We start from the raw sequence: 19,043 nt of genomic DNA on the forward strand, positions 1-19,043 counted from the left end.
TTCTTTCTCCATTCCCACAGAACCTCAGCATGTGAGCATGGGGCACTGTTCTGCATCAGTAGACTGAATGAGGTAAGCCTTGCACCTCCTTGTCGGTCTTCTGAGTGAATCAGGTTACCTTTGTAGCCACAGGGATAAATGCTTACTAAAAACTGAAGGCTGGAAGCACATGAGTTTAACTGAGGGGCTTGTGGAGCTTAAAGAATTGTAGTTAAAATTTTATAGTGATATGAGAGAAATAATCTTGACTGTTGGTGCCCAGGATAACTTCAACAGATTACAGGTGGGAAGAGTAGAGGAAGCAAGTGTTTTCTTTACAAACTGAGGAAAAAAACAGACAGTGAAAGCAGATGTTGTCAATTTGGAGTTCCCCAATACTTTTCCAGTTGTTTTCTAGAGAAGAGAGCACTCTAAGTGTTTGTTCTGTTGGGAATTTTTGCGTGCACTGAAAATGATGATGCCTGAATAAGTGGCCTGTGTTTCTGTACAGTCCTTGGCTTTCTGCTCTGTTTTTCAGTTCAAGGACATCGATCTGGTTTTGTGTAGCTGGAAACGCTTCAATGAGATACTTCCCTGAGTTTGCAAGGGTAAAAATATTGGCTTTAATAAATAAATAAGTATTTTATTTGTTCTACTTCTCAGAAATGGGAAACAGCACTAAATTCTCTGCACTCATAATTTGGAAATGCCTGATCACAACCTTTTGGTTGAAAATCAGAATTCTGGTTTCCAGTGGTAAGGAATTAATTTCTATTTGTTGTTTCTGTCCTTACATATTATGCAAATGAATAAGTTTTTAATAGTTCAGAAAATAATTCCTATACGTCTCATCGTCTTGCAGTAGTTTTGAATTATAGCAACTCTTATGTTCGCCACCAAAATACTCTAGAGACTTTAGAATATTTTCTGCTGAATTCCCCATTCTCCTTGAGCTAAATGAAGAGGTGACCTCCAGGGTTTCTATTGCCATGGTATTTTTATTTCAGGGGCTAGAACCAGAGGAATTTCCAGTCTTTGAAAGCTTGCAGTCCTTTCTGAACTGACAGGCAAAGTAGATGCAAAAACAGGACTCTGGGTAGAGTGAAGTCTCCCTGTTATTCTTGATATTGGAAGGGAAGGATGCAAATGAGTAAAGAAATAAAACACACTGGCCTGGTCAGAACTGTCTCCCTATAATCAGCGTTCTTCCATGTTTGGTTGTTCTGGCTTTGTCTCATTTCATAGCGGAAGGCCTTTCATTCTTACCTGCAGGCAGCACCTCTAGTTCAGAGACCTCTCATGCCTCTCATTTCCTTTGTTCTCGGTTGTGTTTCTTTTGGGTTTTGGGGAGCTTGGGGTCGGGGGGAGACATCTTTTGAGTCCCCATGGAGCTTGCTTGTTTCTTTACTGGTGACATGACATTTATTTCCTTTCACTAGAGAAATGTTTCCTCCTTCAGTGACATTATATTGCTCTGTCAGTGCAGCATGGTGCTGACTATATATTATACCTCTCAATGCTGGTGGATCTGCATTTCTTTCTCACCCCACATCTGCTTTACAGTATCAGGTTATCTAAGTCAGACTTCACACTTCTCAGTGCCTGTTGCTGTTTTTTTCCATGTATTCCTAATGTGGGTACATGCACTGTAGCTGCGGCTAGTCCTTCTGGACCCTGAAGTGCTATGAATTTTTACTGTTCCAGCAAATGGTATTTTGTTAGCATGTGTGAAAGGGATGGTAGGAAGCCTTTCCCTCCTTCACCCCCGTTCTTATCCTCTTATTCCCTTCACTACATCTGGCAGTGCCATTCCCTGTCTGCGTGTTTATAATGTACATAGTACAAGCAGAGTAATTTTAGGCAAGGACAAATTTCTACCATATGTTCATGTCCTTCTACTAAGATAACTGAAATAAACAGGTTCCAGGAGTAATTTAATTCCGAAAATCTAATGGACTTATGTTTAGGATTAGAGTAAAAAACTGCAGCTATGATAACTTTGTGATAATTGTGATAGCATCTTGTGCAACTTCATCTATCTGAGTAATTGTCTAACGCTCAGTCTATAATTTTGTTGGCTGCTGCCTCATTATCTTGCTTTCTTTGTCCCTCCCCGCTTTCCCGTGTAAGCTTTCGACTGCTGTGAAATCATCTCAGTTGATGTGCTTGCCTTAGATCAGAATTCTTACCAGGTAAAAATGGTAGGAGAAAGAAGTGCCCCAAGACCAGGAGAGATTACTTACAGCTAATCTTGCTTGTCACAGTCCTGTTTTCTAACATCTTCCACCTCACTAGCTTCAATTCCTTTATTTCATTTATATTTCTACACATTTTCTGGCTTGGGATTTTTTCCCCCCATACAATGAAGATGCATAGACTAGAGCTTGCATACAATCTCCTTCGGCAGACTTTGTGTCCACTGGATTTCCAATAGGCAAAGCCATTAAATTGCTTTTAATTAAAAGAAAGTTGTTTCTAAATGGGAGGAACAGATGAGGAATTGTGATACCCAGGCTGGTTGGCTAAGCAGTCTTTTAAAATTCCTTGTATCTTATTTTAACGTGCTTCTGGATGGTTCCATATGAAGTCTCACTTTGGTAAAATCATAAAAAGGTTACTCATGAAGATGATCGTGTTGTTTTCCTAGAATGTTGATAATTTTTCTATCTTGCACATGAAAATAAAGAGAAACCTTTAAAAAGAATGCCTTTTAGCATTTTAAAAGGTTTTAAAATACATTAAATGTAGCTTCTCAGTGTGTATTCCTGACAAGTCATGCTGCTACTCTTTTGTAATATCCAGGTCTGAAATAATTTGAGAAATCTCATTGTCTAAGTCTTAGTTTTTTTTTAAAGCATGCTGTTTACAGTAGTTAAAATAATAGTCTGTTAGCTGGGTGTGTAACACATGACTAAATTTCAGTCATTCCGTGTCCTATGTTTCTGTGTTTTCTCTCTGCTAAAACTGAAAGCGTTTGCCTTGATTGCCTGTGATAGTTGCTCTTAAATGACATCCAGTTTGTCTGGGCAGAGTTTCCTCCATAACAAAGATACAATTTCCTGAAGTTTTACTGAACACTAGCTAACAAAATTAGTTTCAGTGAATTCTTCCTTGTAAAACCTGCGGTTATTCAGTGCTCAAGTAGTTGCAAACCTCGCTCGTGATTTGTGCGTAAGAGGAGGTGGACGAGGGTCAGAGAACCCAAGGAAAGCTCAGCTGTCAGCAGGCGTGGGCATTCCCCACTGTCCCTGCCTTTCTTCCCTGCTATGGGATCTTCACACTGTTTTATCCTGCTGATTACACAGAATGATTTGTTGGTGTATCCAAACATCTCTGAGTGAACGTTACACCTTGTTTGACTCTCATTATTCACGCAAGAAGAATATCATATAATTTTCATTGAATACTTAATCCACAGTTACTCCACATGACTTACAATATCTATTTGCTGTTTAGCAAAACTGCAGACTTGAAAAATCCCATTTAATTTTTTGTATTTTATGTATGCAAATAGAATTTTTTAAAAAAGAAGTCATTGTTTCCTGGCCATTTCCTGTTGGCTCTTGATTTTCATCTATAGTTAGCATAATCAAAATTAATTAGCATAATTTAACAAATGTCAGCTAAAAATAATTCTACTAGATTATGGTGCCCCTCCATACTCAGTTGATGTCAGGACCCAGTTTGCTTAAGGCCCAGTCATTTTGTTTACAGTATTCTGTGCATGGCCATTTGCTTACTTTGTCTGTTTGTATGATCCTTGTCTGTATTGCTAATGCTTTCTCAAAATGCAGCAGTTTTCAAAGTGCAGAACGTGCAGAACTTGCTGCTTGAAATAAATAAATCAATTTATAAATTATTGATTTTAAAATTTCTTTTTTAGCTTTAATGTAGCAGCGAAACAATAGGACAAAATGTTTATCTAGTGTGGGGATAGCGAGGAGGGATTTTGGGCTGCCTGTGGTTAGTTACTACAACATTATTTGTTTCTTCTATTGTATCAGATAAAAACTGTTGCAGTAGTCTTGAGTTGTATCTATTAATCACTGAAGATGTCATGTGAAAGTAAGTAATTTATCATAACTCAGCAGCAGTTTGCAGGTAAATTTTATTTAGCCCACTTGTCAATACTATTAAGAATACCATTTGGTGGAGTCGAAACATTTATGTGTGGCATGTACCAGAAATACAGAATTAAAATTGGGTATGTATAACATTACTGTTACTGTTGACACATTCTCTATTGTAATTCACTTAGGGATGCATTGTAAGCCAGGAAAAAAAAAAATTTTACTTGTAAACTCTGTAAGTTTCACTCAGGTGATTTTTGCATTGTTTAGCATTGTAAGGAAGCTTTGGCAGTAGGTTGTACATCATCATGGACTTCCAGGTGACATTAGTGGCATCAACTATCAGTTTGGCCAAACTACTTTAATGCTGGGTTCCCTCAGGGTGTAACGTGTGTGTTCTATATATGCATTTCTGTTTATTTATGTCTCAGCTTTTTTCTGAGAAACAGATTGCGGGGAGAATACTCATTTTTGGATATATTGAATTTTGATCAACTTTCCTTTGTAGTGTTCTGGTTTCCCTGTGCTTTTGAAAAAGTACTTGAAATTTGACATCATGCTCATTCCTATAAAACCTCACTCAAGTTTGTCTAATTCGTAAGTCATTGGCAAACACAGAATTTGATCATTTTCAGTAAAAGTTTGTTATACTTTGGACATAGTCCCTAAGAACTGAATTCTTAGGAGAGCCTGTCCAACCTGGGCACATTGCACTGTTGAGAGCAGAACAGGGATTTCTCAGCTGTGAACACCTTGAACAAGTGCAAGAAAATGTGTCCCTGGTTTTGTCAGTAGCGGGCCAGGCAGCCTCAATGAGGAAGCCACTTTGTTTAGATCCAGAGAGGGTGACATGACAGCAAGGATCTTGAGCACAACTACCCTTTTTGGGGGGTTGTGAGGATTTCAAAGCTGTTGGACTATACAGCTGGATAGGTAATGGCCCAGCTCTTCTGCAAAGAGACCAGCAATAGCCTGGAAAATATGGTTTGTAGCTCTGTGATTCAAAGTGCTGCATAGCGTGTGTGTGCAGAAAAGGACTGAACTAAGCTTGCTTAGGGAATTTAGCCATTGTTGTTTGTTATAATTATTTCTGATAGATAAAATCTGCTCCTTTCAGAAGAGTTTTTGTTACATAACTGTATGTGCTAATTTGCTATAGCAGAGTTTTGAAAATACATGATTCCTAAGTGAACTTACAAGATGGTACTAAAGATGGTTTTCAACTGTCCAGAAGTGAAATACATTTTGAGAGTTTCAGATACTTTAGCTCTGAAGATATAGAATGGTTTGGGCTGGAAGGGATCTCAAAGATCATCTAGTTCCAATATATATACACACAAATATATAGTGGGCATCTGTAAAGATTGTTTTCAAATGAAATATGATAGAGATAAATTTGCCCAGAGAAGTTGTGGATGCCCCCTCCCTGGAAGTGTTCAAGGCCAGGTTGGATGGGGCTTTGGGCAATGTGGTCTAGTGGAGGGTGTCCCTGCCCGCAGCAGGGGGGTTGGAACTAGATGATCTTTGAGGTCCCTTCCAACTCAAACCATTCTATGATTCTATGAAATTTGATCATTTTTAAAAATCTCATCCTTCTCTGATGAGTATGCACATGTACATATGTATGTACACACACACACATACATACCCAGTGAGATATACGTACAGTAAGTTGATAAGAAGAGCTGCCGTGTGCTGCACGGGCTTTCAAGCGACATCAAAGGTTGAAGCAGTCCCTTGGGAAGAGCAAGTGGACCCAGTCTGCTGATGGAAAGCTACCACATCTCCATGTCTTCTAGCGTTTCCTTATATAAGTGGTGTGCTCAGGACCAAAAATAGGTAGGGTTGACACAAAGTAGGCTCTGTTAAAGGCATCCTGAATTTACGGCTCCCTGCATGGAATCATCTTATTAATTTGCATTGGAATTTCTGTGCAATTTAAGTTGTATTCAATTTTCTTACATCCAGAACCAGCAAAGACAGCACAGTAAGCACCGCTTACCTCCACAAGGATGAATTTCTCTTTTTCCCTCCTCCCTCATCTTCCCTGTTCCAGTTTTGCTTTCCTAGTAAGAATTACAACTAGAGCTCTAGGGTTTTGTGCTTGAGCCATAAATATTACTTTTCTGCTTGGACTACTGAATGGATTACATTTATGTAAATCAAAGTTATGTAACTTGATTTGGAAAGATTACTCTTTCCCTTTCCAAATATTTCGTCAGCCACTCTGCAAGTAATCATTGCTGCATAACACATGAAAATTCTCAAAAATATGACTCATCCTTTGTGTGCTTCTTTCCAGGGTAATGTCATAAATTTTAAACAGTCCTGTTTAAATAATTTAGGATAGGAATATATTGTGTTTCATGCTTGTGACAGTGGGCATAAGTTTTATTGATTATTTTTATTTTAAGGACTCTTTATTATACTCTAGGGAAATCAATGATGGCCATTAACAAACACAAACAGTACATTAAAAATGTTTTTCCTTCCAATATGTGCTAAACCAGATGTTAATTCTAAGGATACGTAATCTTAATAAATCCCTTTCTGCCTGCTTGCTTTTTGTTACAGATCTAAAAGTCTTTGCATTTTAGGAACAGGGATTTTGTACAGCACAGAAATAATTTTATTTTTAATAAAAAAACAGTAGACATAATAGCAAATGCTTTTAAGAAATGCCAAACTATATATTTTCAAACTACCACATATGGATTTAGCTGTGTACCTTCCATTAACATTTAAACACAAAAGGATGCATACTTACATCTCTGCAAGCTGCTTCAACAATTGACTGCTTTCTGAGATGGCTACAAGTAGCCTGTGATTGTGTAATAGTCTAGTAACTATTTCTTAGTAATTTGTATTTTTTTGTAATTTAAATATTTGGAATTTTCCTACTTATATCCCATTTAGACTATCGTTTTAATGCAATAACTTTCAATATTTACAGAACCCAAGTATAGCTGTTGCTTTCTGACGTGACTTTTGCATTTATTTTTTTAAGTAAAAGAGCCTTTACTTGAGAAATTCATCAAAACGACTTTCAGTGTGGATGACAACATTAAGAAGTGTCATAAACAGTCAACGTGGATGGCATTTGACTGGTTCCAATGTTTTACCGAGCTGATCTGGCTCACTGCACTGAATGATGCCCACAGCCTTTCAGAATTCTCAATGATGCTGCTTTTTCCTTTGATAATAGGACTTGCACATCTATTTCTGTGAACTTGACAGAAGCTTTCAGCTTAGTTCATTAAATTTTTACAGTGGAAGCTGGAGTCAATTGAATTTTTAGACAGTTCAGAGATTTAGGAAGAATAGTTTTCTATGATGGAGCTATAATTCTGAAAGTATATGCTCTCCATGCTCCCTTCTCTGCAGTTGATACCCTTAAGAGGTAAATATTTCATTAAACAGTGATGAGAGGATTGTTCCTACTTGTTCAAATTAAGTACATCTACCATTTCTATTATTGTATATAGAAGGTTCCTATTTGAAAAGAAAATCAAGGTTACAAACTCAAGTACCCAGAAACTTGCAAATACGCACAACCTGAATCCGGCCTTCTTATGCTGTTGGTTCTAGTCATTAAGTACATGATTACGGATTTTATTTCTGTAGGCTTCCTTGCCAGTTTCAGTTCACAGAAAGGACTGTGTCCACTTTGTGAGCCACTGTTCAGTATTTTCTTTCCACCTCTTTGTTCAGTTATAGACTTACACCTTGTTTTCATCAGACTATTCAAACTATTTTGAATTAATTAGCTTTTTTTTTTTCCTCTGGTGCCCATCATGATAGTATCTGAGTGTTTCACAGATATAATTACGTTTCACAACGTCCTTGTGAGATAAGAGGTTGGTATAATCTCCACTTTCTAGGAGAGTGGGAGTTGAGGCACAGAGAGAATAAAACCAAAAAGCCCCATTATTACTGAAGATGCAGACTGAATCAGCTAGGACTGTGTTATCTCAGTGCTTTAGTATACCGTACAGTTAATTTTTCCAAACCACAACTTCCAGTTGCACCCATGAATGTTCATTATTACTACAGAAGACACTAAATCACAATTCAGGTGGTCAGATAAATGTTTACTGCTGAAAAGTTGGGGTTAAACGACTTTCCTTACACCACAAAGGAACTCTAGAAGACATGCAAGTAAAATTCTTGACGGCACTGTTCGTGTTATCTAACCACAAGGGCAGAATTTCTGTCCTTGCAGTCTCAGCCGCCTCCATCGCACACCTTTTGCAGTTTGCAACAAAGCAGCTCAGGTATCGCATAGGCAGCAACACCCTCTTTTTTCCTGCCGCTGCCAAGCAGTTCAGTTCTCTGCACTGAATGGGCAAGAGGTTCCGCGGCAATGTAGCGCAGCATGTTTTCTATAAAGACTTTATCATTAATGCATACGCACAATGGGGCAGATCAGGTCACTGGAACAGTCTTATATTTGACATCTCCAAACTTCGCTCGACTTCACAACCTTAAAACTATTCACTTAATGGAAGCTGGGGGGTGGGAGGTGAGTGGGTGACGTAGTTTTGGACCACGAGGTTGTAGATGTTAATCTTTTGGCTTTTAGAGCAAATTAACATTTCTAAACAGATTATTCCATATAATTTGATGTTTTCATCTATGTAAGACAGACAAGGTTGAAACTCTTATCTTTACCCTCTGGGGTAATAAAATGAATTACTGCATTAGGAGGTCACTGAATTCAGTGTGGACCATTAATATAGCGGCATGCAGTGCTTTGCCCAGTGAGTTTTGCACATGTTTCCTGACAGCAAAGAAATGGAAAGACTGAAAATTTTTCAGGTTGAAGAGCAGAATGTACCAAAGGGATGATGGAGAAAATTATACGATGATCCAAGCTTTAGCTCCTGCTTTGCCTTCACTGACTTGTCCACTAGAAATTATTTGTCCAATTCTGGGTCCTCCTCCAGTCCTAAACTCAGAATTGATTTGGGTTTGTCTTGCAGGGTGTGATCAGTCAAACGGATCCAGATCAAAAGCTTAATTGCTTCCATCTCTTATGTTGCACCTAAATCTCCCCTTGTAGCCCTGCCTGCCTGGAGAGCAGCTACTGATTCTGGTCTGTATAATGATATGGAACAGTGTAATAATTACAGTAGTTTTAAGTTGACTAGCTTTAAGACTACCATGGTAGTCTTAAAAATTGAATTAGGGCAAAAGTTAAACTAGAAGGATGGGGGAAGAGGAGTGTGCCCTGTTTACCAGGAGGTTGAGTTGCTCTGAGTGCCCTTCTGGGCTCACCTGCTTGCCATTTTTTATGTTGCAATGCCATGTTGTCTTTAGCTGGTTTCTTCCATGTCATTTTTCACTTTATTTCCCCTGTCACTGCCTAATCAGCTCCTGTTCTCATTCTTCCTCCCAAGTCTTCCCTTGATTTCCCTTGATGGACTTCCAGCCATATGTTTTTTAGTGAACTTTGAATTCTGAGGGTCAGAGATGAGGGGCAGAAAGGTTTTCTTGCACCAGTTCCTGCTCAGAAAATCCCAACTCCCTCTCTGCTCCTTGACTCTTATACTGGACTCTGGTCCCAGTCTGCCCCAGTGGTTCTCCCCATTCGCCTTCCTAACATAATCTGTTGTCTTCCTACTCTTTTTACTCCCTGCCTGGTTTCTAGCCTTTCCCTGCGTGCTCTGCTTCCAGCTCAGACTTACAGTTTTTTACCCAGTTGTCAATTTTCCACTGGTTTAACATCAGCTCTCCTTTTCAGCAGCAGTCTTTCCTTTCAAGCTGCTTTTCCCAAATTGCTGTTCCTCGTAGCTGGCCCTCATCCCCTCTGCCATCTTTCCCTGTTTGGTGTCAGGAGGGTAAGTGATGTCTCCAAAGGAGAGGGATAAGGAAAAAATTCCCTGCTGGCATATTTGGAAGAGACCCAGCCTTGGTATGAGCAGTGAGGGCTGTGACTACAGAGAAAGCTATTCTCAGCCTCAGTTAGAGCATTTCCAGTGTGTAATCCTCAGGAAATTAAGCTGCAGAGAATGTGCAAACTGCATTTATTTCCAAGAGCTTCTAGCTTTCAGGAATGGGAAAAGTTTTACCCCAGCCAAAAGAAAAAAGAAGTGCTATCTTCTCCCCAGATTTTTAGATTCTTCACCAGGGTATTGAGTTATTAGAGCTTCTACAAGGAATAATAGTTTATTGTGACTAAAACGGCATTAATCTGTGATTTTTTTATTTTCATAAACAGTGATTTTTCTTTCACTGAAAGTTTTTATGGACATTGTGCGTGTGTGTGAATATGTGTGCTTCAACTGAGACAGCTAGCGTGGAAGATGTCGTATGGACTGATGAAGGCCTGGTAAAGTTATTAGCTATGTAAAATAAGATGTAATAGAGATCCCCATAGTAATGCACGTTCAGCAATCTAGAGGCTAGTGTGATTGGAGTTTCAGATGAAACATATGCATATAAAGTGACTTTGACAGAGATGTCTAAAAAATATTTAAAAATTTTTATCATTTGCATTTTTGTTTAAAAATAATTTGGGATGTAAACCAGTGATGTGTTTTTCAAAGAAAATAGTCCTGCTTGAAATATCAGTCTTTAGGTGAGTTTGCTAACGTTGCTGATATGTTGGAGATGAATTACGTATACATTTTGTGTTTGAGAGAGGGTTACAAAGTACTGGGTTGCAATTAAGTGACTCTGAGATGTGATCTCTGCCGTCATTGATTCCTATGGTTTTAGGGCAAGTCAGCTGAACTCTCTCTGGTTGCACTCCTCATAAACGTCTCAGAAGTGCTGTGAGAAGAGTTATTATATATTTTTCCATCTTCGAGGCACACTAATATACATTTACATGTTAGCTTAGTATTAAGTTTGTCATTAGACTGAAATTGCTTTGCAAATGAAGGATGATACTATCTATCTCATATTTCTTTAAATATTCCTCGGATATCTTAGGAGTGTTTAACATACAGGTCTTTCATATGGAACAAGACATTTAACTACTATGTAAACATCTGTTCTTTAAATGTTATAAATTAATTTCATTAAGGAACTTTTTGATTACTTCCTCTGCTCAGAAGATGGAGATGATGCTGGCTCTGCAGAGCAGATCGATGGCATGAGTACAGAGTGGCTGCAGAGGCTGCAGCACGGCACTGCTGTTGAGTTTCAGCTGTGATTTATTCAGAGCCTGCACCTCACTTTACCTCCCTGGAAGTGTTCAAGGCCAGGTTGGATGAGGCTTTGGGCAACCTGGTCTAGTGGAGAGTGTCCCTGCCCATGGCAGGGGGGTTGGAACTAGATGGTCTTTGAGGTCCCTTCCAACCCAAACCATTCTATGATTCTATGATTCTCTATTGACTGTAGTTGCTGATGGAATTCATTGCGCTGGTTTGCCTGCAGCTGGTGGGTGAGGAGCTGAGGGGGAGAGGGACGGAAAGGTGAGCTTGTGGGCTTTGGCAGCAGCCCAGTTGGATGGGGTGAAGCCATCCATTAAACCACACCTCAGGCTGAGGCATCTAGTGCCCTGCTCACTGGAGCATGCCGCACTCCTTACCGTAACACGTATTTACAGCGCTGCAAGTGACGGTGTATAGTCTACTGGAAATGCACGTTTGAGTTACCTTTTGTAGTGTTTCATAATGCAGCTGCTTTCTTGGTGCATTGGGAGTAACTTAACACACTTAATCGATGCATTTTCTCTAAATTCTGCTCATCAGAAACAGGTTAAACTAGTTTGCCATTGGAACGCTCCTCCGTCCCTTCTCCTGGATCCTGTCCTGCTTTCTGTAAATCATCACCTTCCTGAGACTGCTGAAACTTTTCCTCATATCAGTGAGGCTATGGTTTATGTCTTGAAACTTAAGCCCTTGCTTTCTCAACCAGAGAGAGAAAGCTTTTTTTATTTATGGAAGCTTTTCAAAGCCTTATTAGCCATGTCTTTAAAGTCCCCAAGCCCTTCATTCTGGGAGGAAAGACATATCGCTTGCTAGAGTTTCTTCATGGTTAAAGAAGCCAGGCTGGGCAGTTTGCTATTTGGGAGAGAAACGTGTGGGCATGATTTCCCGATGGTGTACACATAGTTCCTGTTACTTATTATTTTTAGTCTAAACTGATTAACAGCAGAGCTCCGAATTTCCAATTGCAGTTTGTCTTCCAGGGTCTCAGCAAACCTAGCTCCATTTAAGATACTGTCTACGGTCAATGAGCAGTAAAGGTTTTACTGTTGAAACTGTTGCTCTCTGTACCTCCATATCAAACACTGCACTTAGTCCCTGTGCATACCTTACCAGTCTCATTTCAATTCCTGAAAAGTCCCTGACACTGTTTTTACCAAATTTAGATATTCCGCTATTGCACTGGAATAAATCTTTGAGGTTAAATAGGTGTGATGCTGAATACAAACAAAAATGGCAAGATAAAAAGAAGGTTGAATGCAAGTACCTGATCGGCACTGTTGGTGAACAGGTTTAGGTTTTCTATTCAAGGAAATTCTACGGAAGACAATTTTGAGAGGATGTAATTATTTTTACATAAAAATGTATAATTTATATATAAAAAAGAAAAATACCTTAAATCTGAAACTCTACAGTAGTTATAGGTAAAAGGAGAATGTTTTATGTAGCCTAGAAACAAATTGTTATTGGGTATTTTTATAAACAGAAATTATGATAATTCAGAAGACAAATTGAGGGAAGAAATCTGAGTATTGCAGAGGCTGTTATTTTGCAGTTTTCCCATAGGAACTTGATAATATTATATGGAATATTGATGCCCAGTTTGCTTCTCACTGAGGGCAGGTTGCTTTAGAAATCCTTTTTGGCAAAAGTCACTATTACAAAATGCTAGCAGTTTCCAGCTCTGTTGCTAAATTATTGGTTTTCTTATTATTTTAAATGAAGAAGGGATAAGAAGAGTTTGAAGAATTGTTATTGACCTGAAAGCTAATCTACTGGCGATTCAGATAACACCAGGCAGGACTCCCTGAGTAAAAGAGCAATGACCATAAAACAGATCTCAGGGGTCACCAAGCTCATGTGGGAGGTCAATGGAGGAGACAAGGAGGTGGTCATTTGTTTATGGATGGCCATCCTTCAAGAGAGAAGAAAGTTCTGCAATGAAATCTCTAGTTCTTGCAGTAACAGTTACTTAAAATCTTAATATGAGAAAGAAGTTGCTGATTAAACTAAGAGAATCAGTTTGAAAAGCAAAGAGGAAACAGTCTTGTATTTATCTTGTTGAATCAGTTTACAGTTAGAAACTCAATATAGAATCAAATTGTTCTTTTGTATTTTTAGCAATGTACACGTTTTCTCTCCCCACCCGCCCTTCGCTCCTCCAGATTTTATCACTTGTAATTACTGAAGATCCAATAGAGCTCTCGTACCTTTTAGCAAAACTGCAAGGATTTATTCTTGCTCTCTGGCTCATTTCCCAGGTTTCATCTACAAAGAATCCCCTACATTTCAAAAAGAGGTGCTCTGCTCTGTTTTCTCATCCTCCTGCGGTGTGCCAGTGTTCAGTAGTTGCTCTGTTACCCCTCAGAGATGGGGGCATCTGTCGCATGAAACACTACAGACATTGGCTAATGCCCTGCAGAAACATCCACCTGTGGAAAATCCTATCTACGTTAGGCACTGTGTTAGCATAGAGTTCTATACAGACAATAAAGCTTTTAGAGAGCTTTGGGAAGAAAATTCTATTCCATAAATACAGCATTTTTCATTTAAATAATACCTTTTTAGTAAATGCTAGTCTGAAAAATTGCATGCGCTTTAGGCATGTAACTTATGAATGTTTTGCAGTTTTAAGACTATGTAGACTTGATATACAAGTGGTAAAGTTGTCTCTTTATTGGACCGTTATTGTAAGCAAAAATTTATTCTTGCCGCTTCTCCTTTAAATACCAGCACACTTGGAAATTTTGGAAAGGTTAGTCTGTGGCATAAGCACTTTTTGTAACAGATTTGTATAGTGTTGAATCCCAGATGGAATCAAAGGAGCAAACCGATTTAAGCCTTTAACCAGCATGCAAGGGTATTTTAATGAAAATTAGTCTGATTCTCCCTTTGAAGCTGTGCATGTGCTGAAAAGGAATGCTACAGATATTCCTTTAGGTAATGCTGGGGACTTATCTGCCATTACTTATTACTCTTGAAAGCATGTGTGTATTCTTAACCGATATTATAATCCACTACTGTCTGTTCTATTATGATTTCTTAACCTTATTAACCTAAATATTTCCTGTTAATATTTACATCCATGACACTTATATTTAGGTAACTGCTGACAAGTCTAAATCAATCTAAGCCTAGTAACAACATCTGAGTTGCTGCAAGCTGAAGAGATGGTCTGTTTCAGGATTTGCACAATTACTTATTTTTAAAGGGTATAAGGAAAGGAGTTGAAATAATCTTTTGCATTATTACAATTATGGTTAATCTGCCACTTAGTACTAATAACTTCAGCTCCAGATCTGGTTACTGGCCTCCTTTACTCCTTTTCCTGAGTCCTGTGTTCCTGTCCTTGCTTCCAGAACATTGCCCAGCACTATCTCACCAGGACCCTGTTCTTGTTTTCTCTTACGCCCGGTTCCCTTTTATTTTTTTCCAGTCTTTCCTTTTAGTCTTTGTCCACTCTCAACATCTTGTATGTCAAATCAGGAGCTCTATTACTAATGTACCAAGTTATGTGCTTTTCCTGAAAGTGCATACTTTCCGAAAACAATTTAATGATTCATATTTCAGGACGAGTCCTTATGTGCTATTCTGTCTCAGTCCAAACTTACCATAAGCAGCCCAGGACAGGAAATACACCACTTTGTTTATATAAGATGAATGCATAGATTGTCCTTGATTTGTTTGAAATGCAAATGACTGTACACTTTGTCAAGAGAACTTGAGATATTCTTTGTTATTTTATTTCCCTTTTAGATGCAATGTATTTGCCAACATCAGGGACAGCAAAGGAAGAAGCAGCTCAGGAAGAACCTGACTGCCTTGCGAAATACTTCAGTGTTGTGTGGTGTAAGGCGTCAAAGAAAAAGCACAAGAAGTGGGAAGGCGATGCTGTTCTTATTACAAAAGGAAAGTCAGTAATACTGAAAGATATGGAAGGCAAAGACATTGGAAGAGGTACTGTAGCTTTGCATAGCTGTGTAAGTGAACAACTGGATTAAAATGGTTGCACTTTGAATAACAGAGGGTCAGATCTTTAGATAATTTAGAGTTCTCCATACCAATGTCAACCACAGGATGAAAAAACAGTAGGTTTTGGGGGGGAGAAGGACATAGAAAGAAAGCTTTATACTTCTTACATATAAGGCAGATGCATGGGGGAGGCTGAATAACATTATTCGCAGAAACACCAAATGCTAGTCCAGGGAGTGGATCTGGAAATGAACGCTGTACTAATTCAGCAGAGATGCCAAATGAGGGATGAGTAGTTGATTTTGGTTGCTCACATAATGCATTGGAGAAGGTGTTAGAATTAGGGGAAGGTATTCAGGTAAGTTTCTTGCAGATATTCCAGTCAGTAGTATGGCATCTAGGAATGTCAGAGGTTGGATCTGAACTTTTCAGCCAGTCCAACAGCTAAAAATATTATCTTTGCTGGAAAGACAAGCAAACAGCAACATTTTCCAGCCCAGCCAAAGTCAACTGTGTAGCAATTTTTAGTCTCGTAGTTTTAGCAGCAGCTGCTGCTGTAAGACACAGTTTAGGTTGATATCAGAGTTAAAAATAAGACTTGCAAACTATAGGCTGCAGTCAACTTGAAGCAGTAATTTTTTACTGAAAGCAAAGCAAGAATTAACTTTTCTGAGCGAAAGATATTTTGTAAGGGAGTAGGATTGGACAATGTTGCTGCAAAACATAATTTGATTAATTTTAGGGCTGAGATGGCTCCTCTGCTCTTTTGTTACAATCATGACATTGTGAGCCTTGTTAGGACCAGGCAGTTTTGATTTGCAAATCAGTCTGTGACTTAGAAGTTAATTTGAATTTATTTATAGCAAAGCAATATATGTACAGACTTGCTTGGTTTTGAAAAAGGCAGAAAGAGAGTAATGCCTGGAATGCATCAGCCACCACCCTGTTCTTGTGTTTTTTTCAAGTCCTGTCTTCCTGAATTAGCAGAAAACACAATAGAAAAATGAATATTCTGATTTTCACTGGTAAAAATCTTTTTGCTGTGTTTTATGGTGTCAGGGAACACAATGCTACCAATGTCATTGGTGGTACCTTGCTCATTCAGAGTTGCTTTCAATGCTTGTTGATTCTAAGAAAATCATAAATTGTCCAGTTTAAGCAGTGTAAGTTGTAAATTTCTGTGAGCCCATTGAGTGAGAAGGAAAGGTCCGGTAGTGATGCTTATCTCCAAAATTGTATTTAACACTAGGAAGTTTACAGTGAATGTGAATGAGTGACCAGGATTATTATTTTTAAATGGGAAGAAAAGGGCAAAGGAAGATTTTTTTTTTTTCCTTAGGCAAACCAGGGCTGGACCTAAGAAGGGGCATGGGAACCTAAAACCAGCACAGGCCGTAGCTTGTTTTCGAGTCAGCAGAACATCTTGCTTTTCTCCCCTGCAAATGTCCTAATGTTCCTTAATAATGTATTACAAAGAATTTAGAAAGTGCTCTCTTGTAATTTGCTGTACGTTTTAGAAACAGTTATTTCTGGCAGCTGCATAAACATTGGAGCTTTGTAGGTTTGCTTTTTGCCTTTCCTGAGTTCCCATCTACCCTTAAAGTCCATCCTGTCTTAGAATGAGACTCTTCAGACCGGAATCCAAATCATGCAGAGGGATACACTTATATTCAGTATGTTCAGCCTGAAGCTATGTAGAGGTAATAACAGAAAACAAAAATGCAGAACAAAGAAGAGGTCATAAATGCCCTCTCCAGGGACCTTGTTTAGGAAGGCACGTGCATTCTCTTGTGTTCAGGCATCTTCAGCTCTTTCCTGAAAGCAAGTGTTCTTTTAAGAACCAAACAAGGTTCACTGTGTCCTTTTTGAATACATTTAGAGGAGGGGAAGAAAAATACCTCCCTTTCCCTTTTGCCAGACTATTTTTCAGCACTTGCTTCGATTGTGAAACACCTCAATACATTTTTTTGTCTTAAAGGAATTTGAATCCAGATCTTCACCTTCCAACCTTTTACATTCCTGGAAGTGGGAGACCTGAGCTTTGCAAACAGCTCACAGCAGTCTTTTTATGTAGTGTTTGTTAGATAAAATATGTATAAAACCTTGGGAGATTTTGCCTCTTTCACAGGTGAGTGCTTTAACTGCTGGTCTACACAGTCATGCTTTTTATTTTTTTGGCCCAGCTAAGGATCCAAGCCTGTTTATCTACCTCCCTGGTAGGTTTCTGAATGAACAAACTATTGAGCTGATTGATAAATCCTGGAAATAATCAGAGCATGTATGTTTCAGAGCATGTGGAGAAGTAAAGGTTTCAGATGCATATGAATCCTTAATTGTAAAAAGCTAACTTAAAATGATATTAAAAGTAGAATATTCTGTTTAGATCAACAGCAAGAGGGGCTAGTGGTGTTCTTGTTGGGGCATGAAAGGAAGGAAAAAGGACCTAGAATGGTCATTAGTTTTGAGCAAGTTTAAAACTAAGGCAAGCTACTAGATTTTATGATATGGGACTGGTTTTTGTAAATCCCCTTAAATGGGTATTTGATATTCAGTAACATTGATTGTGGGTGAGGATGATTGAATATTTGCTCACATAATCCACTACCTAATTCTGATTATTAGCACTCAAATCTCAATCTCTGTTAAGGAGGGAAAGGCTTTATGAGTTCATATGTGTGACAATTCAAATGCTTAAGAATCAAATACCTTTTCACAGTTTTGTTTTTCCTTCCTGCAAATGAGTACTGGTTTTAAGGAATTAGTATTTGCTGTGTTGTTCTAACTGATAAATTCTTATATTCTTTTAGGTACTGGATATAAATCTAAAGAGCTAGACAGTCTTGATGAAGGTCAAACACTGATGGTTGGAGGAAAAGAAATTGAAGTGATGGGTGTCATTTCAGCAGATGACTTCAGCAGTGGCAGGTGTTTTCAGGCTGCAATAGGGACTCATGACACAGTCCCAACTGCTTTATCTCAAACTAATATGAAACCATTCTGTAAACCATTCAAAAGTGTCTGTCAACCCAGTACTAAAGACAACGTGCTCAGAGATTCTCAGAGCTACAAACCTCGTCACGATCCAAATGCTTCAAGTAAGATTCAGATTTTTAAGTTTCTTTAAGCATCCTCTGGCTCTCAAAAAAAGTTGAATATGTAACCAAAATTTTCATGTCCCCCAATGCATTACTGAAGCATTTCTTACATACAGTACTAGTGTTTCTATCAATACCATGTTAGGATTTGATCGTGTTTCTAACAAGTGAAATACTCTGCACTGCATAAAGTTTCTCATAGTTGTTACAGATGGCTGTAGAAACAAGTAAGAGTGGTTTCTGAGAGTTTTGCCAAGAAAAATGAATTTATTGATCAGAGAAACAGTCTGACACATGCCAGAAGTTCTAGATGAGTTCCAGCTTCCCACTGGGATCAGTGAAGCACTGACATAATATGGCAGCCTAGTAATTACAGTGGAGGGTCAGTAATAGAGAGGTTGAGCCTGATGCAAAGAATTGCTCCTGACAGCACCTTATCCTTCACAGCCAGCGAGTGTAACTGCACTACCTAAACTCATTTTATTTTGGAATAAATGTTTTGTGTTGTAACGCTGGAAGTACTATGTGCTGAAGAGCCATGAGAGTTCACAAATTGCATAGAAACAGACTGGTTAAGCAGTTGTGTAAGAGGGATCCTGTAAACATTTGATAGCTGCAGGAAGTGGCGTTGCTTATCTAAATGAGAAGTACTCTTTTGTCTGTCAGTAACCCACCGTTTTGGAGCTATATTCTGCTGATGACTTTATCTTTCAGATGGAAGATAAAAATGAGTTTAAAAAAAAAAGTTATTAAGCAGAGCAATGCATATG

At 38.6% G+C, this 19,043-nt stretch overlaps 1 protein-coding gene across 3 annotated transcripts in view; it reads left to right on the top strand.

Moving 5' to 3' along the window:
* RAD54B (RAD54 homolog B) overlaps positions 1-19,043 on the top strand; it is a 63,746-nt gene that overhangs the window by 24,149 nt on the left and 20,554 nt on the right. For 2 of the 3 annotated variants that reach the window (XM_054817510.1, XM_054817509.1), the window contains exons 4-5: positions 14,963-15,163; positions 17,986-18,273. In XM_054817510.1, the coding sequence (XP_054673485.1) occupies positions 14,963-15,163; positions 17,986-18,273 (489 nt within the window). Of the gene's footprint in view, positions 1-721; positions 736-14,962; positions 15,164-17,985; positions 18,274-19,043 lie in introns of those variants that run through there. The other variant, XM_054817511.1, reaches the window with a different exon arrangement.

Source organism: Grus americana, chromosome 2 (genome assembly GCF_028858705.1).
Source record: "Grus americana isolate bGruAme1 chromosome 2, bGruAme1.mat, whole genome shotgun sequence".
Lineage (NCBI taxonomy): Eukaryota > Metazoa > Chordata > Aves > Gruiformes > Gruidae > Grus > Grus americana.